Source organism: Garra rufa, chromosome 1 (genome assembly GCF_049309525.1).
Source record: "Garra rufa chromosome 1, GarRuf1.0, whole genome shotgun sequence".
Lineage (NCBI taxonomy): Eukaryota > Metazoa > Chordata > Actinopteri > Cypriniformes > Cyprinidae > Garra > Garra rufa.
Window position 1 is genome coordinate 78,320,581 of NC_133361.1, and position 27,020 is coordinate 78,347,600.

Below are 27,020 nucleotides of genomic sequence, written 5' to 3' on the forward strand. Positions count from 1 at the left end.
TCTGAACTTTTCACTGTTGATAAAAGAAGATATGGAGTAACAGCTGAATATGTTTGCATGTTTGTGCCAATTAAAAAAACTGAAAAGGTAAAAATCAATGAAGCATATTCCTTTACACTGGAAAAAAAATTTTTTTAAACAAAATTGCTAACATAAAAGAACATTACCACTGAAATAAGTAAGATCAAATACAGACCATATTATCATTTATATCTAATAATATTTATATAATTAATATATAAAATATATTTATATATATTTTATATAATAATTTTAGCACAGATTATATGCACATTTAAAAAAAGACAATCTTTGGAAATTTTAATCATATTTCAATAACATTCACAATAAATAAACCTTTGTAGTAGTAAATAGAAACTGCGACACATATATATTTTTGTGTCCTCATTTGCCTCGATAGCAAAATAAAAATAAAATCCCTGACAGTGTTTCAGTAACTTTCCAAAAGAGGAATAAATAAATAAATACACAAACAAACTAAATAACAAGAGATTGATTACAATAGTCAAAAGACTGATAGATCAAATTTGCCATCACAACCCCTTTGTAACAGTTACACAGCAGCATTAACTAGATTAATGTGAATTTAATGTCAAGGTATACTGTATAAGAAAGTATAGTGTTTTAAATGCACATTAAAAATAGAGAAAACTAATTCTAGGTTTATGATGTTATTAACTTTAGAAATGCATCATCATAAGGGTACGAAATTCTGTTCTACAATCAACATTTCTATGATATATTTGTGATTCTAGAGAGAAGCGCACCAATGGGACTTTTATTTTGCTCTGATGATGTGACGACATAAAGATGCGCTGCGCTCCTCATCTGTTGTTTTTCAAGAGAAGAAAGGTTTGTGGTTTTAACGTTTTTAAGTCAATGCACGCTGTTGAAAGCGTTTTTATAAGCTGTGTAAAATAAATGCATCATTATCAAATATAACGTTGTCATGCGTTATTTAGTGTAACTTAAACGTAAGCCTTTAATAACAGAAGTGCGTTCCGTTTCGCTCTCTATATCATGAATCAATCGTGTGATGATAAGAAGTGAGAGACTCAGAATCCGAATCATTTGAATCGAATCATTTGTGAAATGATTCAGTGATTCGATTCAGCGGCACGCGGACTACAAACGACAACAAACACAAACGAGTGAATCACAACCGAGAATGATTTCATGAGACTGTAATATATTAAATATGATAAATAATAAATAAAGATCAAATAAAGATCAAAATCGTTTACTTGAATATAAACCGGTGTAATTTGTATTATAAATTTTATATAGAAGTCTTTTAACTCTGACTGTCTTACTAGTGCAGCTGTTTTAGATACAGATAGAGATTTAGTTTGCATTGATTGTTCTTTCTATTAATAATTCTTATATTAAACAGGACAAAGTGTTCAAACAGAAAAAACTCCTGGAGAATCAACAGAGATCCATGTGAAACACTATTATAAAGATGGCGTTTATTAAAGAGGAGAGTGAAGACATGAAGATTGAAGAAACATTCATCAAACATGAAGATACTGAGGAACAAACACAGATGGTGTTTATTAAAGAGGAGATGGAAGACATGAGTGAAGAAACATTTAGAGCCAAACATGAAGATACTGAGGAACAAACACAGATGGTGTTTATTAAAGAGGAGAGTGAAGACATGAGTGAAGAAACATTTAGAGTCAAAGATGAAGATACTGAGGAACAAACACAGATGGTGTTTATTAAAGAGGAGAGTGAAGACATGAGTGAAGAAACATTTAGAGTCAAACATGAAGATACTGAGGAACAAACAGGTTGGTTTTTATTCTCAGAGCATTTGTTATTATGACATCATGCATTTAAATCAACAATAATATGGAATTAGCCTTAACCAAACATTGTAACATTAAACCTAGTAGGCTATTTGCTTCTAATATTAAAACCATTGATTTATAGCACTTTGGCTAATTATGCAAAAGTACTAAGAAAATAATTTATTTGGCACAAAGCAAACCTTGAAATGTGAGTAATTACATTTGGCTACTGCATGCTGTCTACATGTTCATTTAAAGGTTGTATCAGCGATTTCTAGCCTAAAACATAATGTGTCAATTTCAGCTTACCTTTCTTCACGATCCGCTCGCTGCCTGCCCCATAAATTGTCTGTGAAAAAACCACGTCTCTCTGGTCAGCCTAGGGTCCGAGATATGCCAAAAAAACAATCGGCACTACCAACCTTTCCACACAAAAACAAACAGTGTTCCAACCAATCAGCGTCAGGGGTTTGGTGTTGTGGACTTTCGCTCCGCCTCCCTCACGTCCCAGCACCAGTAGGAAAGTCCACAACACCAAACCCCTGACGCTGATTGGATGGAACACTGTTTGGTTATCTGTGGTGTGTTGATAGCGCTGATTGTTTTTTTGGCATATCTCGGACCCTAGGCTGACCAGAGAGACGCGGTTTTTTCACAGACAATTTATGGGGCAGGCAGCGAGCGGATCGTGAAGAAAGGTAAGCTGAAATCGACACTTTATGTTTTAGGCTAGAAATCGCTGATACAACCTTTAAAGTATTTGGTAAGCAAATAAAACAAGGAAAAACACTTAGGCTACAACTATATGAATCCACACTTGCGTTTTCAAGCATTTTTCAAAAGTTTCTCATCCACACTGAAATGTCAGAAAACATTTAATTCACCTCACACCTAAGACTATACAAATGGAACAGATGATACTTTTTCATGCAAATTTCCTTTAATTTACCATTTTTTTGTAGAAGAAGACAATGTAGGACATACAGAAAAACAGTACAAAATGGGACAAAACAGTGTTGTAAATATAAAGCAAGTCTGACAATAAAACAAACACAAAAATAATTATATCTTGTGTGTATATAAAGTAAAAAAAAAGCGAATAAGGAGGAAAATGAGGAAAAAGGGAAAGAAGAAGAAAATATATAAAGAAAATTACTGGTTAAAGAGAGCAAATGAAGAAAATTATTAAAATAATATCAATATATTCAAGTAAATCAATAGATGACCACTGTTCAGGAGGCATAGGTCAAACTTACACCAAGGTACTGTATTTTAACATGAGAACGGTATAAACCAGTGGTTCTCAAACTGGGGTACGTGAGGTGATGGAGGGGGTTCAAAAAAACAAAAGGCTGAGCATTGGCATTAATTTAATTCTACCCCAACTTAAGGTTAAGGTGATGAGCAGGCATACACTGGGCTCAGGTTGTTGTGCTGAGGTGTTTCCCATGCATTGATTTATTTGTGGTGACTCAAATATCATACATCGTCACTACATTATCAAAACTGACCACAACCAATAGATTTTCCAAAAGGCTTTGACTTTGTTAAACAAACATGAGCACTGTGTATTTCAAAATCAAAGTTTTTATATCACTGTTTCTCTGAAGGAAACCTTTAGAAGGTTCAGAACCTTCTTTAGAAAATTTTCTTCAAATAATGCCTGATAAAGCTACCAGTCTCAGATGGAACATGTGATTTCTCTCGATCTGAGAGCTAAGGACTCTGTTCTCTTCTCTGTGCGCTGTCATATCAGGTTCTTAGGCCTTTTTTGCCTCCCTGTTAGGCTGCTTCTGCTTGGCAGTGCTTCCCAGACTCTTGAGGTTCTCCTATGAGCAAGCCAGGAAAAGTGTCTGGGTCCCCCTCTCATCTCTGAGAGTTAAGTCCTCTGCCCCATGGAGCTTCGTGAGGCAATCATATCAGGTGTATTATGCTGATGATACATGGGGCAACTTTTTGAGCAATTTTATCGGGCAACTTTTTTTTTGCAATATTGTTTGGGCACTTTCCCATTGAAAATGGGTAACAGATTTCTATCTGGATAATTTAGATCAATCGTGAGCCCTGTATCTCACCTGGTTGCCCATTGACGGCTACATTTGCCAAAGTTGACCGGCAACATTGCTCAAAAAGTTGCCCAGTGTATCATCAGCCTTGGGCCTCTCCTTAACTGGCCTCTGTGCTCATTATAAGGTCAATTATGAGCATGCTCCCATCATGTTTTGTTTTATCATGTTGTCCTAGGTACTTTTTGGAGCCTTGCCTGATTGAGCTGATAAAACTGTAATGAGAATATTGCTTGTGAATAAATTACTTTAACAAAAAAATAAAAACAAATCTTACATGCATCTAAGGCCTTGTCCACACAGAGATTAGCTGTATATGCAAAAATTTTATATTTTTATTGACGGATCTGGCGTTTTGGGAGAGTAAAACCAATATGTATTTAAAGGTGCATAATGCATTTAGAAAATATTTTAAGTTGTTCTCTGATATCTACATAGAAGGTATATGGCATAGGAAAGGGCAAAAAAAATCTCCAGAAACGGTTTAACAGGTCCATTTACAACCAGTGGCGGCTGGTGCTAAAATTTTTTAGGGGGGCGCACACAAAATGAATCACACTGTTAATACAGGCTTTATTATCAGTAAAGTAATCATTTAACATTTGTAATCATCCCAAAAAATATTAGCCATTTATTTTAATGTGATTCAGAGATAAAGGCCATAGTACTAATGTTATCCACACGAGGGAGCCACAGGATAAATCTCAAAGACAGAGAAAATAAATTGATTTGTAATAAAACATTGAATATAAATTAATTTCCATCAAGTTATATATAGTCCAATATAATAAGTAATTATAATGCTATTGACAATATATTTGTATGTCCAATTAAAGAAGGAACACTATATATATATATATATATATATATATATATATATATATATTAATATTGTGCTTATAATAATACTAACATAAACACTCACAATTTACTTGAAAAAAGACATCTACATAAACCCTTGCTTGTACCCCGACGATTGAGTTAATCTTGCTTGTACCCCGACGATTGAGTTAATCTGCATTATTACAGTTTACGTTACTTTCTGTGTAGTTGCCCACAAGGCTTCGGTGACAGGACTTTCAAATAACAAACAATGAAAACAATAAAAGGCATGACTTACATGGCATCTAGCAAGCAAACTCTATCCAAGCTCCATGATTCGTACGTTTATTTTATTTTATTTTTTTCTTCATTTGAACGGCTTGTGAAAGATAAAATCAAATTTACTTTCATATCGGAAAAGATATTGCACATATTTTACAGTCGAGAACGGTCCAATCCCATGAGGACAAAATATATAAAAACAAGTTTGATTGGCTAAGATCTAAAGTGGGAGGGTCTGGGGCGCAGTGCTCTGCGCCCCGAGGACAATCTGAAACAAGCCAATCAGAGCGCAGCCTCAAGTCACATGCGTTTCAAAAATTTACAGACCTAATAGACACCCATTTGGCCGGCGTCCCGCATACACAAACAAACGAAAAACAGTTTAGATTTTTTTATATTTAACAGGTACCTAGAATGAAATGCTCTGTTATTGGCTTATTTGGAAGCTTCATGAATATTAATGAGCTCTGCTCTGATTGGCTGTTTCACAGAGCTGCTCATCTCTATAGCGGGTACACTATATTTAATTAGGAGCTCTAGCCGCTTTTAATATGTGGTTTGTTGAATCTGCCGTTTTGAATCTTAGTCTGATTACTGTGATGCATGTGCTCTGTGTAAAGTTATCATGCAGAGAGAGTGCTTCTTACCACACACGTTCAGCTGTATGTCAGTGATACTCAAGATCTGTAAATCATTCGCCATCATCAGGCAGTTATTTCTCCATCATTCACCATCATCAGCGCAGTCATGTATGTTTATGTGGTAAGTGAAATCCTATGTATTGCAATGTAACAGGCTAGCGCTAGCATTAAGCTAACCGTGTCCCTTCAGTGGCTTGCCTTGTTTTACTGATGTGCTGACGATACTGATGATTGGGCGATGCAAATGTTGGGGGCGTAACTATTAACGATCCCAGGAAAGTTTCGTAACAGTCTGTGTTATGTTGGAATTGACCTTTTTTTCGGTGGTCTTTTGCAAATACTAGATTTATATAAGGAGGAGGAAACAATGGTGTTTGAGACTCATGGTATGTCATGTCCATGTACTGAACTGTTATTATTTAACTATGCCCAGGTAAATTCAGTTTTCCATTCTATGGCACCTTTAAACCCGGTCCCTGAGTGGAAACATAAGAAAATGACACTCATGTGGTTTCGTGTGTACAGTGAATCTGTATATTTTCTAAAATGATAATGTCATCAGCCAATGTCTCGCCCCTAGTCAGACACCGCTACTTCACATAACAAAAACATGAACAAACATTGAATGATTGTCTTTTTATTTACTAACATTAACACAGATTAATAAATGTATTGTTTCATGTTTTTTTTTTTTTTTTTTTTTTTTTTTGGTATACTGCGTGCAAGGTTTATGGGCACTGCCAAAAGTTTCTTTTCAATTTTTAGTGTATCTCTGTGGCAGAATTAATGCGCTACATATTTATCTGGCATATATACTACATAGTTTTGTGTCAGTTTCATGTGGTCGCAGGTATTTCTTGAGATGAGGGGGAAAAAAGATTGAATAGAGAAAGCTCTGACATTGTGTGGATGTAGCCAAACTTTTTACTTGGACAAATGGATGATTTAGGTGTCCAAAGGACAAGCACATATCAAGGCTTAATGTTGAGCTCTGGGGGCTGTTTCAAAAGAGACACACAGAAAACCTGGGATTTAAGTCCAAAACGTGATCTGAAAAAAATCTAACAAATCAATCAGGGTTAAAGTTGTACCAAAAATGACCATTTAAGTAAGGTTATTAGTGACTAATAAACTATCTCACTAATTTGATCCAGGTTGAGTTAGTCAAGATAATTTAATATGCATGCTTCTTAAGCAGTCCCTAGTGTCAATTATAGATCAAATTGATCCACCATGGCAAATATATTTGTACCATTACATATATTTGAGATGTTGTGTTTTCCTCAGTGTATATTCTTCATAAGAATATGTAAATGTTAGAAAGTCATACAACCATCCACTTTGTTGTCAGGAGTGGACGAGGTATACACATGTAAACAAGTGCTGACACAATATAATAGTAGTTTAGTAAGTTCTGAAGAAAAACATACATTTGGTTAAAATATGTGTTGTTGGACATTAAATGTGACATGTATTATAAACTATAATGTAAGTGTAATTTTTATCATAGCAATAAATGTAAATCAATTGTAAGCTGACTAATACAGTCCTAATTACTTCCTCAAATGAATAAATGTATTTTCCTCTTCCCAGTTAAAATGTAGGCTGTTTTCTATCATTTCATTTTTAATTTAGTCTTTCAAAGACTGGAGATAGAAGGTACAGCTGTCATAAAACCAGAGAGAAAGGCTGTAAAATCAGTGCATTCCTATTAGTCATTGTTAAAGGACTCAGCTTAGCCTGTCTGTTTGCCTTTGGACCAGGTTAGTTTAACAGCATTATGCTGAGTTCAGACTGCATGATTTTAGCCCCGATTTTGACTCGCCGACAGGTTTTGAGAAATTGCCGACAAATGCCCAAAACCACAGGCAAATCGGTGCTCGTTCACGCGAGTGACAATCACACCTTGTGAACTATCAAAGACGCAATCTGAGAGAATCGCAGACGAGTCGCCGACACCCATGAGATATTTGGCATGCTAAATATCTGGACCTGCCGTGTGAAAGGTGATCTGACTGAAAATGACATCAGCGATTAGCTACAGCCAATGAGAGAGCAACATCCAGGCCAGCGGGAAGTTGGGGGAACAGTTACGAAGGTATAGACCACAATATCAACAAGCATTGTTTTGGCTTCTTTTCTTTTCGCTGCAGATGAGTGCACATGCAATTTGTATGACAAGATTCTTGCGGGCTGCCATTTTTTTAAATAATAATCCCAGTCTCACGTGAAAACTTGCACGACTGACCTCGCGTTGTTTCCATGTCACTTCTCGTGAGTGTTTCGTTGTAAGACGTAGTTTGCGGACCGGGACAAGGTTGTCAGTGATTCTTCCTATTGTAAAGTCAGGCAGTGTGAAACCTCCTATCGCTGATCCATCGTGCAGCGTGAACACAGCAGCGACAGAATACTACCCCAGATAGTCATGCAATGTGAAAAGATCTGTGACACGATTGCTTTGAAAGTCGTGCAGTCTGAACTCTGTATTTGTTGTGATTTCTGTGGAGTTTTGTTATTTATATGTTTAATTAAATGTTTAATGATTAAATTTACTTTAAACTAGAGCTACCAATGTTGCAAGTTACACTTTAGCAGCCCAATAGTGTAGTGCCTCTTTAAGAGAGGAGTGTGCTATGAGCACGTGTGACCGGTGTTTACTACGTGAAAAGGAAGCGTGAGATTCATTCAGTTTGTAATAACTTTCAACCCGGTGTGCAGCTACTTGGTAAACTCTCTTAATCTCAAATGTTTTCTTGTCTACTTTAATGATGTATGCTTTATGTTGTCTGCTGTCGCAATGCTATGTTGTTGTATTGTGTTTATGTCCGTTGCACGTTAAAGATAACGCTATTTCACAATTCTCCGGTAGATCAAAGCAGATTTGTTTACTGATAGAGATAGACGTGGTGGCGAAGCCGTGGGATTAACATTTAGATTCATAACATTACTATACTATACGTGTTCATTTGTATTTACTTTATTTAGTTTTATAATGTTTGATGAAGTAGGAATCGCGGACTTCCTGGTTTGCCGATTGCATGCATTTTGCATAGAGTTGTGGTAGGACTTGAGTTGATGCATAATGTTTGAAGTGTGAATTGTGTACGTTTAAATTATGAAATTAGTTTTATTATTATAGTATATTAATATTATTTATATTTGTATTTTGATTAATGTTATTTATTGTTATTGGGCTGTTGAGTTAAACAAGGGGCTGGTTGTAGTATGTACATGGAAATTGAAACGTTTGCATTTCTTGTTATTTCAGGTTTATTACTGGTTATCCTTTTTGAGCTAAAAATAAACAAACAAATGTGGAATACAGAGTAATATCCTCTTTGTACACGGGGTTGCCCTTTCCGAGGGAAGAAAACGGAACAGTATTAGTTGCCCTGTGCTCCGTGTCTTAGAGTTTGCACTTGACTAACTAGGGCGCAGGTCAGGAAGCAGACAGACTGGCTAAACCGACCGTCTGCTAGCCACCTCACATCAGAAATCAGATAATTCTCAGCATATAGAGATCCCTTTACCTAGATATCACACTATAGAGAATGTGTCTGTTCCTCGAGCTAGAAAATACAAAAAAACACCCAAACCAAATTAAGAGTAACAATTTAACTGATGTTCAACAAATAAAAAAATGTATATAATACAGAGAAACAAATGATAAAGCTTGGCTTATTAAATATCAAATTTGAAATGAATTGGTTGATTATCTGATTGTGCTCCTCCCGAACCTTGTAAATAAAATATAATTTGGGGAGTTTCTCCTCTTTCTTTTTTCCTAGCCTCTCTCTAAATGTCTCCCCAGGAGACATCAAATGGGTATATAATAGTTGAGAGCAGTCTATATACATTTCCGAGATTTATTTAATTGTATAACAGCCACCTTAATCTCTGTAGGATACCGACCAACTAGGATCAGGTTTGGACGCCCCTGGTAGCATCTAGCATTCATGCATTACATATCTACAAGTTGTGATGTTAATTGCTTTGTGCCATTAAACTGAGGTTAACTTTTACATTTTTGTATTTCCACCTTAGACCTAACAGCGCTGAAAGAGGAGAGAGAAGAACTGAATGAAACTGAAGAGAAAGATCAGTTTGAAAATCTTCAATTTGTATCTGGAGAAAAGTCTTTTTGTTTCTTAGAGTCTGAAAAGACTTCTAAACAAGAAAGAGCACAAAAGACAGGAACTATGAGTAGTTTAATTTTCTGTCAGTGTGGTAAGAGTTTCAAACAACAAGGACACCTTAAAAGGCACATGAGGATTCACACTGGAGTGAAGCCTTACTCATGCCAACAGTGTGGAAAAAGTTTTACTCGTAAAGGATGCCTTAACAGACACCTGAGATTTCACACTGGAGAGAAGCCTTACTCATGCAAACAGTGTGGAAAGAGTTTCAAACAACAAGGATACATTAAAATGCACATGAGAGTTCACACTGGAGAGAAACCTTACTCATGCAAACAGTGCGGAAAAAGTTTCACTCGTAAAGGATGCATTAACAGACACATGAGATTTCACACTGGAGAGAAGCCTTTCACATGCAAACAGTGTGGAAAGAGTTTCAGTCAACGAGGAGGCCTTGAAAGTCACATGAAAATGTGCAATAGAGAAAAGCCTTACAGATCCCCTCAGTCTGAAAAGAGGTTGAATGAAAGTGGAAACTTTAAAGTTCACCAGACAATTCACATTACAGGGAGCCTTTTTACCTGCCAACAGTGTGGAAAGTGTTTCACTCATAAAAGATACCTTAACATTCACATGAGAATTCACTCTGGAGAGAAGCCTTACACGTGCAACCAGTGTGGAAACAGTTTCAGTCAAAAAGGAAGCCTTAACAGGCACATGAAGATTCACATTGAAGAGAATCCTAAAAGATCCCCTTAGCATGGACAGAGTTTCAAACAAAATGTCTAGAAAGGACAGTTCCGGTCCTTGATTCTGATTGGCCACAATCAAACCTGTTGTAAATTACTCTATGACCTCACCTCTTTGTTTCTTGGCAACTACATTGTTTCAACCACGATTACAGTTGAGGTCAAAAGTTTATATTACCCTTGTCAAAACAATCCTAAAGGATTCCAATAAGAATCGTATACAGGGCTCCTACAATGACATCAATTCTAATTCACACTTTAAAGCAATGTGTTTTGTCCATGGTACACTTTACAGTGCCAACTAGCTATATTGTGTTTGACTGAGCTTAAAGGGATAGTTCACCCAAAAATGAAAATTTGATGTTTATCTGCTTACCCCCAGGGCATCCAAGATGTCTTTCAAGGGAATCATATGCAATGAGAAAAGCAGAGGAGTGAATACTGAGTGTTGTTGGTCAGATGGTCAAGAACTAAATGGTGCTTATTCTTGTCCACAAATGCCAACATCATTTTCAAGCTCTTTTAGGAAAAAAAAAATTGGTTTCTAAATAGATCTTATAGCACTAGAATACAAATGCAACTTTGTTGAGCACAATTTTTGTGCTGTGATGGGAGTTAAAGAGGACCTGTTATGCCCCTTTTTCTCAAGTAGTCTTAGGTGTTTTGAACTGAATAAAGTCAGCATCACATTTGCAATTGTGCTAATATTCAGGAAAACAGGACATTTCTTCTTTAAGAGTTGCTTAAACACACCATATGGTATAAATATAGAAAATATAGTTGACAGCACTGGTTTTCAAAGACTGAGATGCTTTTTCAAGATAAGATTGTGCCTTAAAGCCGATCGGAGAGACAAGTTGCAAGTAAACAAAAAATTTAATTGGACTATGATGTTACATAATTTTGTATTTGTATTTTCATAATGCTCGGCTTTCTGATTTCCTCCTGGGAGTCCTGACTAGCAGTGCAGGTTGCTTATTGAATAGTTACTCATATTTTGTATTTTAAATATGAAATTATGTTACATGTACTTTGTTACTCCCCAACCCTGGAGCCAAATAATTAAATAGAAACCAAAAATGTAGATTTAATTAGAAAATCTTTCTTAATTGAATTCTGCTTTTAAATTCTCTAGCGTGAAGATAAACATGGCAGATAATGTTTTGTTTTTTTGTTTTTTAAGGAGCTGATTTTTTTTATAATTATATGGTAGTTGTGATAAAAGCATATATTTGTATAAAAAGTTATTTGTAACACACACATATGTGTGTGTGTGTGTGTGTGTGTGTGTGTGTTACAAATAACTGTTTTTAATTATGGCTATAATTAATGGCTAAAATTGGAAGGAAATGCATTTAATAGAGACAGATCATTAGCAGTATTTGTATCACTGAGACTGGTCTTCATTAACAATTGGCTACTTGGTGAAAGATGCCAATAAGCCCCATATTTTAAATGTACAATGATTAAGTTGTTTTACATTAATTTGGAGATTCAATGTGAAACTATTGTCAAATTAGTATTGTCAGTTATTTTTTAATTGATTGACAGCACTAGTCTAAATTTTTGTTGTCTGTTGCTTTGTGCCATTAAACTGCTGTTTATTAATTTTTTCTTATTTCACCTCAGACCTGATGACTCTGAAAGTCAAGAACTCAATGAAACAGGAGAGAAATATCAAAATGAGAAACATAATTTTAAAACAGAAGAAAAATCAATTAGTTGCTCACAGAATAAAAAGACTTTCTCACCAGAAAAAAAAAACACAAAGTACAAACCTTAAAGGAACCGTATGTAGGATTGTGGCCAAAACTGGTACTGCAATCACTTTCAAAAAACTGTAGAACGGTGTATCCCCTCCCGCTCCCCCCTGACTCCAGGTTGCCAGCTAAGCTGCAGGAGTAGGCTGCAACAAGGAGCTTCCAATGGCAAGTGACGAGTCCTACACAGAAATTTGTTTTTCTTCTGTTAATTATGTTTATGCTTCACAAGAGATGTTTTGCGAAGTAATTCTGTATCGCAAAAATTTACAGATGGCGATTAGCCAAATATTTCGTAAAGATGTACTGTAATACCACATTTCAGTCGGAACATAGATTGTTTTCATACCCTGCTCGTGGTGCGATATAAAGCTTTTTATGAACGCATTTAGCACGGCCGACCGTGGGAAATCCACTGTGTACGGAAGCAAAGTTAGCCAAACATAGATGAATCTTACTTGTCCAGGAGAAAATTACCAACGATGGCGTCTATCTTCAAATTCTTCTCCGTTTTCAGCCGTCTCCATCTTTCAAAGGCATCTCCTATACAAATCCTTGTTTTATTTCGGACTTTGTCACGACGTATTTCGGATTCATAACGACGGATCACAAAACTCTACTGATTTCGTGATTGGTAGATAGCTGGAGGGTGGAGCCTCAGACCAAAACACAAAATGACAACGATAACATCAGTTGAGGGCTGCAACTCTCACTTTTAAATGACAATATCCTGGCCACACCACTGTTGTCAGTGATATAAGTATTTGAAATGAACATGATTTCTTAATGTCTAGTGACATGTCAGGGCCATTTTATGATTAACTGACATAAATTTCTTACATACGGTTCCTTTAATTCTAACATGAGAATTCAGACTGGAGAGAGACCTTACAGCTGCCAACAGTGTGGGAAGAGTTTCTCACGAAATGGAGATCTTAAGACTCACATGAAATTTACATTGAAAAGAAGCTGTTAATATGCCTTCAGTGTGGAAAGAGTTTTACAAATAAATATAACCTTACTGTCCATATGAGAACTCACACTGGAGAGAAGCCTTTTACCTGCTCTCAGTGTGAAAAGAGATTTATGTGGAAAAGAACCCTTACTGTCCACATGAGCATTCACACTGGAGAGAAACCTTACACCTGCGAACAGTGTGGAAAGAGTTTCATGTATAAAGTAAACTTTAAGATTCACATGACAGTTCACACTGGAGAGAAACCGTACAAGTGAAATCATATTTTCGAACGGTATATCAAAAGAAAGAGTTAGCTCTTATAAATACCTAGGTATTTGGATTGACGAGAGATTAACCTTTGATATACACATTGACAAGTTACTAAAAAAGCTCAGGCCGAAATTAGATTTTTTATATCGGTTAAAAAATGTTTTCCTTGTAAGGCTCGTAAGAAATTAGTAGAGAGTACATTTTTGTCTATACTTGATTACGGTGACCATATATATATATATGCATGCATCTGTTACTTTATTGAGAAAACTAGATTCTGTTTATCATGCAGCAATACGCTTTGTCACAGGTGCAGACTCACGGACGCATCACTGTATGTTGTACAATTCCTTAGACTGGTTATCTCTATATCAAAAGGAGAAAATTACATTTGTATTTATTTATTTTAAAGGCTCTTTTAGGTAAACTACCATCTTATCTTTCTAATTTGTTAAGATTTCACCCAAATAATCAACGCACTAGATCTGGTTTCTGTATTCGGTTAATAGTCCCAAGGGTAACGTCAAATCTTGGCAAATGTACTTTCTCCTTTTATGCTCCTAAGGCTTGGAATGATGACAACCTTCCAACTTTGAGTACTTTTAAACATATTCTGTATAATGTCTTAAAGGATACATGTAATTGTTTTTTATGATCTGATTTAGTAATTTTGGTGGTATTGTGTTTTCTGATCTTCTTTGCGAAACTTTATGTGCTGCTGTTTTGACCAGGTCTCACTGGAAGAAGAGATAGTACTGTCTCAATGTGATCTCCTGGCTAAATAAAGGAAATAATAATAATAATAAAAAGTGTCTTCAGTGTGAGAAGAGTTTCACACGTCAAAGCAGCCTGATCCGTCATTTGCAAACTCATTCGGGAAAGAAACTTCCGTTTTTTTTATGCAAGAAGAGGTTTAGAAAATGGAGCAATTTGTACAATCATCTACACAATCATTTTGAAATACATTCAATTGTAGTCAAAGTACTAAAATGTTGTTTTTCACCAGACTTACAGAACAATCATGTCACTCTATTCCATGTGTGGATTTCTATGAATCAAAATATTAGTCAAACTTTTACCTTGCTGGGAAAAGCAACAATGTAACTGGAAGATTATAAATGAATTGACATAAACTGAACAAAATGACATGTTCCCATTGATTTTAAATGTATTCTAGCTTATTGTTTAGTCAATTTAATGTTGTAATATGTTTACGTTTATGGACTTTATTAGGAGAAGCATGAAAATATTATTCTAGTTTGTGCAGGTCTTTTTTATAATCTGCACAGTTCATTCTTTGTTGTGCTTCCATTAGCCTGGATGTACAGTAGATTAATTTGCTACAATAAACAATCCTAAGCAGCTGGCCTTCATTAATTTTTTTGTTAATTATACATTGAAAAAAGTGTTTAAAAAAATTATTAAATAGTTGTACTCAACAGTAACATTTTCATACCCCTCCTGTGTCTATGCACAAATAGCTTCTTATCAACCCATTATATTTATTTTTTTGTTGGCTACCCAGCCAAGCTACATTTTACAACTCATCACTTTTAGCACATACATCAAACACTTCATGTAATTCTATTTGTACAGCATTTTTTCTGTTGCCAAATTACAAGGTTCTGCATTTTTTAACACAGACTACTCACACACACACACACACACACACACACACAAAAACAAAAAACTCTTCACTCTTTGCACTTTCAGCTCCTACAATCTCAGTCAAAGTCAGTACTTTAAGAACATATCAGCTTTCGCATTTATTTCGTCACGTGGTCCACTTCTTTTTGTTCAATTTATAGCCTTATATCATTTTTACCTTCATAGTATCAGAGATGAGAATTAATTGAAAGTTCTTTAATAAAATCCACAAAGGGTAATCCAGACAGGAACATACATCCAACACAACACAAAGACATTTAAAACTGGACAAAAAGGAAGGGCCAAGCAGGAACCTAAATACACAGGATAATTAAACATGATAAATAAATACATGACTGAGAATGGATACATCGACACCGCTATCCAGAAAGGTGGGATTCCAGGCTTCTCTGGATGTCTGGAACACACTGGAGTTCTCAGTCAGATGATCCGGGAGACCAAGGCCAGCAATGGCAACCTGACCGTTGTTTGGCTGGACTTGGCTAATGCATACGGATCAATCCCTCATACCCTCATCCATGCAGCACTAGACCATTACCTCATCCCTCAGCACATCAAGGGATTGATCATCAGTTACTTTGGCGGAATCCAGCTACGATTCAAGACAGGCCACTTCACCACCCAATGGCAAAACCTGGAAAAAGGGATCGTAACTGGCTGTACAATCTCCCCCATCCTCTTCATCATGGGAATGAACCTCATAATAACAGCCGCTGGGAAGGAAGCCCGAGGCCCAAAAATGCAATCGGGCATCCGACAACCCCCAATAAGAGGTTACATGGACGACCTTACTGTGACGACCACAACCCATGTGGAGGCAAGGTGGGTACTAACTGCCCTGGACCACATGGCAACGTGGGCTAGAATGAAGTTTAAGCCAAAGAAATCCAGGTACATGGTGATGAGAAAAGGTAAATTAACAAACAGAGTCACGCTGCATGTGCAAGGGGAAGTGATTCCATCGATAAAGGAAAATCCAATTAAGTGCCTCGGGAAGTGGTTCGATGATTCACTCACCGACAGGAACAACATCAGCAGTACAGAGAAGCAGGCAGAGGAATGGTTGAAGAAGATCGAAAAATCAGGGCTCCCGGGGAAGTTCAAAGCATGGCTGTACCAACATGGATTGCTGCCAAGACTCATGTGGTTGTTAACGGTGTATGAAGTTCCCATGACAAGCGTCGAAGGAGTGGAGAGAAAGATCAACAAGCACCTTCGGAGGTGGCTAGGAATCCCTCCAAGCTTCACTTCAGTAGGCCTTTACATAAGATCAGGGCAGCTCCAACTTCCTCTGTCATCCGTGGTGGAGGAATTTAAGGTAGCAAAGTGCAGAGTCATAATGACATACAGAAACTCCCAGGATGAACAAGTCAGGCAGGCAGGTATCCTTACAAGATCAGGACGCAAGTGGGCAGCTGACTCATCTGTTGCACAAGATGAAAGTATGTTGAAGCTACGTGACATCATGGGAACGCCATGCATGGGAAGACAGGGTCTTGGAACTTCCCATATCCAGCAATGGGGGAAGGCTGGATCCACGGATAGAAGGGCCATGATCCAGGAGGAGGTACGGAACCTGGAGGAGGAAGGACGAAGGGCAAGGGCTGTGGAGCTAGCGTCCCAGGGAGCATGGACCAAGTGGGACCTACCCAAGAGGAAGATCACATGGGGAGATCTGTGGAGATTGGAACCATTCCGCATCTCATTTATGTTAAGATCGGTGTATGACACACTTCCAACTCCGACAAACCTGCACAAGTGGGGCTTAAGAGAGGACCCATCGTGCAAGCTTTGTGGGGAGAGGGGTACCATGGCACACATCCTGTCAGGGTGTAAAACAGCACTTGCCCAAGGCAGATACAGGTGGCGCCATGACAAGGTGCTCATGACACTCGCTAACACCCTGGAGCAAGAGACACGCAAGAAACACCAACCACATGGGAGAGCAACACCATCAATCAAGATTGTAAGAGCGGGTCAAAAGCCACCAACCACAGTAACAACAAGAACCAATCTGCTGCAAAAGGCCCAATCATGGGAAATGAAGGTAGACCTGAGGGAAAGACTGCAATTCCCCCCGGTCGTCCAGACAACCCTGAGGCCAGATGCAGTGCTGTGGTCTGAAGAGGCAAAAAAAAAAAAAAAAAGATTATCCTCATCGAACTTACAGTCCCATGGGAAGAGGGTTGTGAACAAGCGTTTGAGAGAAAGAGCGCCAAATACCAGGACCTCTTGTATGACTGCAGGGGGAAAGGTTGGCAGGCATGGCTCTTCCCAGTCGAGGTCGGCTGTAGAGGATTCCCCGCCCAGTCAGTATGGAGGATGCTTACAGCCATTGGGGTGATGGGGAGGGAGAGAAAGATGACTGTTCGCAGGATGGGGGAGGCAGCAGAGAGAGCTTCTTGCTGGTTATGGAGCAGGAGGGAGGAGCTTAGCTGGAAGCCAGGGGGAGTTGATGGGCAGTGATTTGGCCACCACTGCTGACCCACCAATGTTGAGGGTGTTGCGGTTCAGGGTTGAAACACCCGATGATCGTTGGATACTGCCTGATGACATCAACTCTTCCTGGCTAAGGCTACATTCACCAAAAGTGAATGAAGGAGAAGCATCTTTGGATGTAATTGTAATCAAACTCAGGTGCAGCAGGGAATAATCAATTAACTAAACTAAACAGATATGGAAAATAAATTGCACTATTGTACCTAAATATGAAACAAACCTCACATTAAAGCATTTATATAAACTCTTTCCTTGTACTTGTGACATCTACATACTGTATATCAAAACCGTCAAATATACATGTGTAGTATGGTGGCCCCTTTAAGTACATCACGTACCTATATAGGAGGAGGTTGTTACATGTCTCCTAGTGTTTCTTCTCCTTGTACTGTCATTTTTTGACAGTACAAGGCAGTATGTACCCTGCATTCCTATTTCATTAAATACTCTGTTTAATTGTTACTCTGGGCTCCTTGTCATTCCCTCTGACTCTTCATTCCCAGCAACTAGGGATGTAACGGTATCAAAACTTCACGGTACGGTAATACCTCGGTATGAATGGCACGGTACGGTATTTATTGAATCATTTACAGGAAAAACAAAACTAATTAAGAGACTCGAAAAAAGTACCAGAAGTGTTTATTAAACAGTTTACATGAACACTGAACATATCAATGGCATACAAATTAGCCATCTATCTGTAAACTTTGAAACAGAAACTTAAATTTTTTAATTTTAGTAACAAAAAATTATTAAAGCATGTAAAAAACAGTCAAATCAGTTTAGCTGAATGAGTTGTCTGAATCTAGTTGTCTGCTTGAAATAAGATTTTTTTTCTTACCCCATTGGCAGATTATTTAGCTTGTTTTAAACAAAAACTCACTTAATTTTGACTTGTTTTTACTAAAAACAAGACAATAATTTTTACTTGTCTAGAAAATCCTTCTTGATTTAAGAATTTTGAGATATTTTGGCTGGAAACAAGACAAAATTCTAAGTAAGAAAAGCATTTTTTGCAGTGCAGTAGGCTCTCATGCCTTTCTTTCGCATTAAATCTTTATTAAAAACAATCCTTTAAAGAACTTTTCTACCTGGACAAGTGCATCTATTATGTTGCCTAGTTTATTTAAAACTGCACCTTTCCTTATTTTAAACATAGCCAAAAAGCCACGTGTTGACTGTGAAACACAGTAGACTTCATTTATATGCATTTATGGTACATTTCCGTGTCAATCCATGTTAATTTTTACAGCGAACAATGCACTGTAACATTAATTCAGCGCATACAGCGCAGCAAAAAATAGACTCGGTGCCGAAACGATGGCTGCACTGCTGCAAAGGCACCGCTTCTAGGACGTACTGCCGGACAGCAACCGCGTGCAGTGTGAACGCTCTAATCCGTTAACATGGGTGCTGAAAAGAATACGTAACGCATACGCACTGCAGACGGAGCACGTTCGACCGTTTCCATCTCTTTTCCTTGCTGCTACAGTCTGTAGCGACAACAGACCGCAAAAGATGATGGCCACGCCTGGGCTGATGGGAAATGTAGTTCCCGCTACCTCCCGTTCGCTCCATTCGCCTGAGCAAACTTTTCTCAGAAGACCTATCGTTTTATCGAGTCATGCGACCACGGTAGTATCGAAAAAATGTGTTATTGCGGTATGACGGTATTTACAATACCGTTACATCCCTACCAGCAACCGTAACAGAAGACAGCACCAATAAAATTATGACAGAGGCTGAGGACAGGCTGTGGGGACTAATGGTGCATTCACACTGCACACTTTGTCTGCGTCAGGCAACGCTCCCAACGCATCTAGTTTGACGCATGTACGTTGAAGCTGGCAACGCTTGCTTTTTGGTGCGTTCACACCGCACACGTCAGGCAACGCACCCAACGCATCTAGTTTTTTGCACACTTCCCCTAAATAAACCATAGCAAACTATTGGGACTGGACATTTTGGGATCCTCTGTTGACCATGTTTCCCTAGCTAACGAAATGGGAAATAATTACGTTGAGAAAAGATTTGATAACGCCGACATCCCCGATCTCTTCAGCGATCTTCATCCAAGCAAGTTCCTTTACATTCCTGTCTTTATACAACCACGAGGGCGGATCATACAATTATCTGCGATTGCAGACGGCTACAATGAGCACTATATATATGTAATATAATTAAATTGAAAATGATTTTTTCTCCGCTCCCGCTTCATTCAAGATACCTGTGGTGACGTCGCTACAGTGAGACGCTCTGATTGGTTGACGCACTGCGTCAAGTGCGTCAAGTCCGTCAAAAGTTCAGCTAGCTGAACTTCTGCGTTGCTTGCGTTTGCTGCGTTGACGCTTGAAACGCAGGTAACGATTGAAAAGTTGATGGATCCAACGGACACAACGCAACGCAGAGCCTCTGACGGACTCAACCATTTACTTTACATGTAATCTTGCCGCAACTGACGCTTGACATTTGGGGCGGTGTGAACGCAGCATAAGGCAGAGGGGTGATGTTTTTTTTTGGGTTTTTTTAGTGATCTGAAACCTGCTCAACAGATGAATCCTGCTGATGTTTACTTGAGTCTCTTCAAACTGTTTTCTCTGAGAGCGCTTTACCAACTTCAGATGTTCAACTACACTGGTATTCTAGTGTAAAAACAAGTGACTACTGATGAGTTTTTCAATCACTTAAATATCATTTATTTGTTTCATTTGTTGAACAGAACTCAGAAAAAGTTTTCAGAAGTTTTCCACATATCTGTGGTTAGATCAGGGTGCTCAATAATGTTTCTTTGACCTTCATTATGCATGTTTTGATTATACTTTGTTGTAAATAAATACAAATAATATAATACTCCATTCTTTGAATCTTCTCACATTGTTCCTTTCCTAATACTAACAGTAGTAATAATGGGCCATTAGGGCAGGGCTCTTTGTCTCTCAGATGTGAATTGCTAAATATTCATGGCTCATTGCCATTCCTTTGAATATTCCCTTTCAAACACAAAACATGTTTTAGAAAATGTATATCAATATATTGTTTTCTATGAACGAGTGAACAAGATAATTTCACATCATTTGGTTGACAAAAATCTAGCCTACGACATCTAATTCTTAAAAGTAGTGTGAACAAATGTTCTGTATGTGTTTCATGGCCTTATTTCAGAGACTTCAAAACTTTAGTTTTTCGCTTACCACGCATAAACGTTATTTTCTCAAAAACACAAATGTACATTTCATGTTGCTTAAATATTATTGTAGCCCAATTTGTGCTAATTGCAATGTAATCGAATTTTAGCAATTAATATGTTTTTAAGATGAAGGAGTGGACTTCTGAATCGAGCTTGAACTCCATAATAATAATTATTATTATTAGAATTAGCAGGTAAAACATATATATTAGTAGTTACAGACTATGGTAAGAATCGTCTGACCTCAAGGTGATTTGGAGCCAGACACTCTACCGTTGCACTACAAGATAGCGTAAAAATTATTTAGTGTTTCATGCTTAAGCACTTTGATAAACTATGCAAATCAGCTAGTCTTTACACTCACAAAGTCAAGAACAGATCGCTTGACCTCAACATAATTGGAACACGCAACCCCCCGATGCGGGGTCAGGTGCACTACCATCGCGGCCATGAGGTCGAGAGAACAAGTCGGCGTTCCTTGCTTAATTGCTTTGATTCAATTTGCAAATCAGTCACGGTAAAGGGCTGTAGACTTTATACTATGGATGTCAAGAAGAGATCAACTGATGTGATTGGAACATGCAACCGCCTGATCTGGATTCAGCCATGCTACCGTTGTACCCCAAGACACCACAAACCTATCTGGTGTTTCCTGCTTAAGCCACCTTTTGTCACCCTGCCTTCGATAGCTCAGCTGGTAGAGTGGAGGACTATATATGATAAATTGGCTATCCTTAGGTCGCTGGCTCGAAGGAGCTGGCTTTTAAATTCGGCACGTAGATGTTTCCACGATTTCTTCAGAGATTGCAGGGCAAGATATGAAAAAGTAACACATCAAGAGGCAGATCTGTCACAGTACACAATGACAGGAATGCTTATTACATGAGATCTCAGGCTTAATAAAAATAACAGGTCAAGATACAAATCTATCACAGTACACCGGTGGTTTTCAAACCTGATCCTGGTGACCCCCTGCTCTGGGCTGTGTTTCCCAAAAGCATTGCAATCCTTAATACAACGTAGACGCATTGAAACCATTAGAGTTACAATCAACTTAGGGTTACGATGACTCTGGAAAACACGGCCCTGCATATTTTGTCTGTCTCCTTTTTCTGACACAACCGGATGAGTTCATGGAGCACTTCTCCTAACGAGCTAATGATCTGAATCAGGTGTGTTTAATAAGGGAGACATACAGAACGGTGGGATTGGAAACCACTGCAGCACACAATGACAGGACCTCTTTTCACATTAGAAGTCAACAAGAAATCACGTGACCCCATCGTGATTTGAACACGCAACCTTCTGATCTGGAGTCAGACGCACTACCGTTGCGCCACGAGGTCCTGAACCCAGAGGTGATGTATTTTGCTTAACCGCATTGACACAGAATGCAAATCAGTAAATATACGGTGCTCAAGGAACATTCTTGATGTTGGACTTCATACTCAGGAGATCAAAACAGATCGTCTGACCTCAAGGTGATCTGGAGTCAGACGCACTACCGTTGCGCCACGAGGTCCTGAACCCAGAGGTGATGTATTTTGCTTAACCGCATTGACACAGAATGCAAATCAGTAAATATACGGTGCTCAAGGAACATTCTTGATGTTGGACTTCATACTCAGGAGATCAAAAACAGATCGTCTGACCTCAAGGTGATTTGGAGCCAAGCACTCTACCGTTGCACTACAAGATAGCGGAAAAATTATTTAGTGTTTCATGCTTAAGCACTTTGATAAACTATGCAAATCAGCTAGTCTTTACACTCACAAAGTCAAGAACAGATCGCTTGACCTCAACATAATTGGAACACGCAACCTTCCGATCAGGGGTCAGGCGCACTCTGTTTTCTCGGCCACGAGGTCAAGAAAACAAGTCGGCGTTCCTTGCTTAATTGCTTTGATTCAATTTGCAAATCAGTCACGGTAAAGGGCTGTAGACTTTATACTATGGATGTCAAGAAGAGATCAACTGATGTGATTGGAACATGCAACCGTCTGATCTGCATTCAGCCATGCTTCCGTTATACCCCAAGACATCACAAACCTATTCGGTGTTTCCTGCTTAAGCCACCTTTTGTGTCACCCTGCCTTCGATAGCTCCCAGCAAGCTTCCGCTGCGCCACTCTGCTTTCCTTGACGAGAGTACCATACGCCGGTCTTTTCAAAACCACTTGAGCCTGGCACACATTTCTAACTAGTCTATTATGTATGAATTTTTTTGCAAATTACAAGTTTACCAGTTGCATTGTTGTTTCTTTAAGCAGCACCTGGGCACATATAAAAGCGAAAAAAGCTTAGCAGAGGATGGTTTCAATCCATCGACCTCTGGGTTATGGGCCCAGCACGCTTCCGCTGCGCCACTCTGCTTGCCTTGATGTAGAGCCCGTGCACTGGTCTTTTCAACATAACTTGATTCTTGCACACATTTCTTTTTTTTTCTTTTCTTTTTTTTATTGGACAAATATCAGTAATACACAATTGTTAAAGATCAAAAGGTCCTCCATATTTTTTACATACAAGGTTAAACAAAAATTATCTACATCTGCAAATATTAAGTATACACAGGTATATATTATCATGCAATACAGTGTTCTTGGTCTTACTATACAAGCATATACAACCTGAATATACATATAAAAGTGTCTATTTCAACATACAGAAAAGAAAACAAAAACAAAACAACACTAACACCCCACCCACCCCTTCCGTCTGCTATATAAGCGATTCTTGCACACATTTCTAACTTGTCTTGCAGCACCAGGGGTCCGTTCTTCGTACCTCGCTAACTAAGTTAGCTGGATTTGATTGTTGACGATTTTGCGTGATCTTGGATCGTTCGGTTCTTCGAAGCTCATCCGGGACTTGCTGTCATAGTAACAGGTCCATAAGCTTAAATATATATATACATATATATACTACCGTTCAAAAGTTTGGGGTCAGTACTTTTTTTTTTTTAAGAAATTAATACTTTTATTAACCAAGGATGTATTAAGTTAATAATAAAAAAAATATTGAAAGTTAATAATAAATAATTTACATTGTTATAAAAATATATATTTTGAATAAACAGAGTACTTTTTAAACTTGTTATTCATGAAAGAATCCTGAAAAAAAAAAAATCATAGGTTCCAAAAATATTTGCAGCACAACTGTTGATATTATCCAACATTGATCATTCTAATAATAAATCAGTATATTAGAATGATTTCTGAAGGATCATGTGACACTGAAGACTGGAGTAACAGCTGATAAAAATTCAGCTTTTCATCACAGGAATAAATTCTATTTTAAAGTATGTAAAAAAAACAAAAAAAAACAAAAACATTATTTTATATTGTAAAAACAATTCGCAATATTACTGTTTTTTCTGTATTTTTAATCAAATAAATGCAGTCTTGATGAGTCGAAGAGACTTCTTTAAAGACTATTACAAGTCTTTCTGACCCCAAACATTTAAACGGTAGTGTATAAAAAAAAATATAAATAAAATAACATATCAAGGAAATAACATGTAACATGGGCAGCATTAACGCATTTAATTTGTTCACTACTTTTTGCCAGCCCTCTCTCCTTGCTTTTCCAGCCTTTGCAGTTTTCCCTTGCGTTTTAATTAAACTCTGAAACTCCTGAAAACCCTCAATCAAGAGTTCTTGCTCTGCTGCAGAAAAATACTGAGCTCGCTCCTTCGTCATGTTCGCCGACCAATCAAAGAGTTGCTGATCAATGTTTCTACTATCGATACGTAGCCCCTTTTAAGCCACCCAGTGATTTCAAATAACTTCATCCAGCTATACTAATCATCAACAACAGGTGCGTTCGGAGAACCGGAATAGCGAGCTCATAGTTAGCGCGATGATTTGATCTTGGATGTGTCATTTGATCTTGGATGTAGTAAGCGAGGTACGAAGAACGGACCCCTGGGCACATATAAAAGTGAAACAAGCTTAGCAGAGGATGGTTTCGATCCATCGACTTCTGGGCCCAGCACGCCTTCGCTGCGCCACTCTGCTGAAAGTCACCCCAGATGGGACTCGAACCCACAATCCCTGGCTTAGGAGGCCAGTGCCTTATCCATTAGGCCACTGTGGCTGTCATGTAGTTGCTTACTTTTTCTTTTAGTTCTCCATCTCATTCAGCTTCTGGATGAACAACTATTGTGAGAGGACCAAGTGACTTTAGGTTTTCACAAACAGGCTCTGAACATTTCTCTTTTTTCGGGGCTCTGTCATATATACAAACTCAGAAGCCTTAGCAGAGGATGGTTTCGATCCATCGACCTCTGGGTTATGGGCCCAGCACGCTTCCGCTGCGCCACTCTGCTTGACTTGATGTGGAGCTCGTGCACTGGTCTTTTCAACATAACATGAATCTTGCACACATTTATAACTTGTCTTGAAGCACTTGGGCACAAATAAAAGTGAAACAAGCTTAGCAGAGGATGGTTTCGATCCATCAACCTCTGGGTTATGGGCCCAGCACGCTTCCGCTGCGCCACTCTGCTTGTCTTGATGCAAAGTCTGTGCACTGGTCTTTTCAACATAACGAATCTTGCACACATTTCTAACTTGTCTTGCAGCACCTGGGCACATATAAAAGTGACACAAGCTTAGCAGAGGAAGGTTTCGATCCATCGACCTCTGGGTTATGGGCCCAGCACGCTTCCGCTGCATCACTCTGCTTGACATGATGTAGAGCTCGTGCACTGGTCTTTCAACATAACATGATTCTTGCACAAATTTCTAACTTGTCTTGAAGCACTTGGGCACGAATAAAAGTGAAACAAGCTTAGCAGAGGATGGTTTCGATCCATCGACCTCTGGGTTATGGGCCCAGCACGCTTCCGCTGTGCCGCTCTGCTCGCCTTGATGTAGAGCCCATGCACTGGTCTTTTCAACATAACTTGATTCTTGCACACATTTCTAACTTGTCTTGCAGCACCTGGGCACATATAAAAGTGACACAAGCTTAGCAGAGGAAGGTTTTGATCCATCGACCTCTGGGTTATGGGCCCAGCACGCTTCCGCTGCGCCACTCTGCTTGACTTGATGTAGAGCTCGTGCACTGGTCTTTTCAACATAACATGATTCTTGCACAAATTTCCAACTTGTCTTGAAGCACTTGGGCATGAATAAAAGTGAAACAAGCTTAGCAGAGGATGGTTTCGATCCATCGACCTCTGGGTTATGGGCCCAGCACTCTTCCGCTGCGCCACTCTGCTTGACTTGATGTAGAGGTCGTGCACTGGTCTTTTCAACATAACATGAATCTTGCACACATTTCTAACTTGTCTTGAAGCACTTGGGCACAAATAAAAGTGAAACAAGCTTAGCAGAGGATGGTTTCGATCCATCGACCTCTGGGTTATGGGCCCAGCACGCTTCCGCTGCGCCACTCTGCTCACCTTGATGTAGAGCCCGTACACTGGTCTTTTCAACATCACTTGATTCTGGCACACGTTTCTAACTTGTCTTGCAGCACCTGAGCACATATAAAAGTGAAACAAGATTAGCAGAGGATGGTTTCGATCCATCGACTTCTGGGTTATGGGCCCAGCACGCCTTCGTTGCGCCACTCTGCTGAAAGTCACCCCAGATGGGACTCGAACCCACAATCCCTGGCTTAGGAGGCCAGTGCCTTATCCATTAGGCCATTGGGGCTGTCACGCGGCTGTTTACTTTTTCTTTTAGTTCTTCATCTCATTCAGCTTCTGGATGAACAACTTTTGTGAGAGGACCAAGTGACTTTAGGTTTTCACAAACAGACTCTGAACATTTCTCTTTTTTGGGGGCTCTGTCATATATACAAGCTCAGAAGTCTTAGCAGAGGAAGGTTTCGATCCATTGACCTCTGGGTTATGGGCCCAGCACGCTTCCGCTGCGCCACTCTGCTTGACTTGATGTAGAGCTCGTGCACTGGTCTTTTCAACATAACATGATTCTTGCACAAATTTCTAACTTGTCTTGAAGCACTTGGGCACATATAAAAGTGACACAAGTTTAGCAGAGGATGGTTTTGATCCATCGACCTCTGGGTTATGGGCCTAGCACGCTTCCGCTGCGCCACTCTGCTTGACTTGATGTAGAGCTTGTGCACTGGTCTTTTCAACATAACATGATTCTTGCACAAATTTCTAACTTGTCTTGAAGCACCTGGGCACAAA

The 27,020-nt window shown here is 38.6% G+C and overlaps 1 protein-coding gene and 3 non-coding genes across 4 annotated transcripts; 1 reads left to right on the forward strand and 3 right to left on the reverse strand.

Moving 5' to 3' along the window:
- The first annotated feature begins 1,635 nt into the window (after positions 1–1,635).
- On the forward strand, positions 1,636–11,310 carry LOC141325863 (uncharacterized). Its single transcript, XM_073834593.1, has 2 exons — positions 1,636–1,817; positions 9,673–11,310. Exons 1-2 carry the CDS (start codon positions 1,652–1,654, stop codon positions 10,521–10,523), a joined length of 1,017 nt encoding a protein of 338 aa, XP_073690694.1. The 5' UTR covers positions 1,636–1,651; the 3' UTR covers positions 10,524–11,310.
- Positions 11,311–22,129: 10,819 nt separating this feature from the next.
- On the reverse strand, positions 22,130–22,201 carry trnaw-cca (transfer RNA tryptophan (anticodon CCA)). The gene has a single exon. It is a non-coding gene; the product is annotated as a tRNA-Trp (tRNA).
- Positions 22,202–24,876: 2,675 nt separating this feature from the next.
- Positions 24,877–24,949, reverse strand: trnar-ccu (transfer RNA arginine (anticodon CCU)). Its single transcript has one exon. It is a non-coding gene; the product is annotated as a tRNA-Arg (tRNA).
- Positions 24,950–26,444: 1,495 nt separating this feature from the next.
- Positions 26,445–26,517, reverse strand: trnar-ccu (transfer RNA arginine (anticodon CCU)). The gene has a single exon. It is a non-coding gene; the product is annotated as a tRNA-Arg (tRNA).
- Between the last annotated feature and the right edge of the window lie 503 nt (positions 26,518–27,020).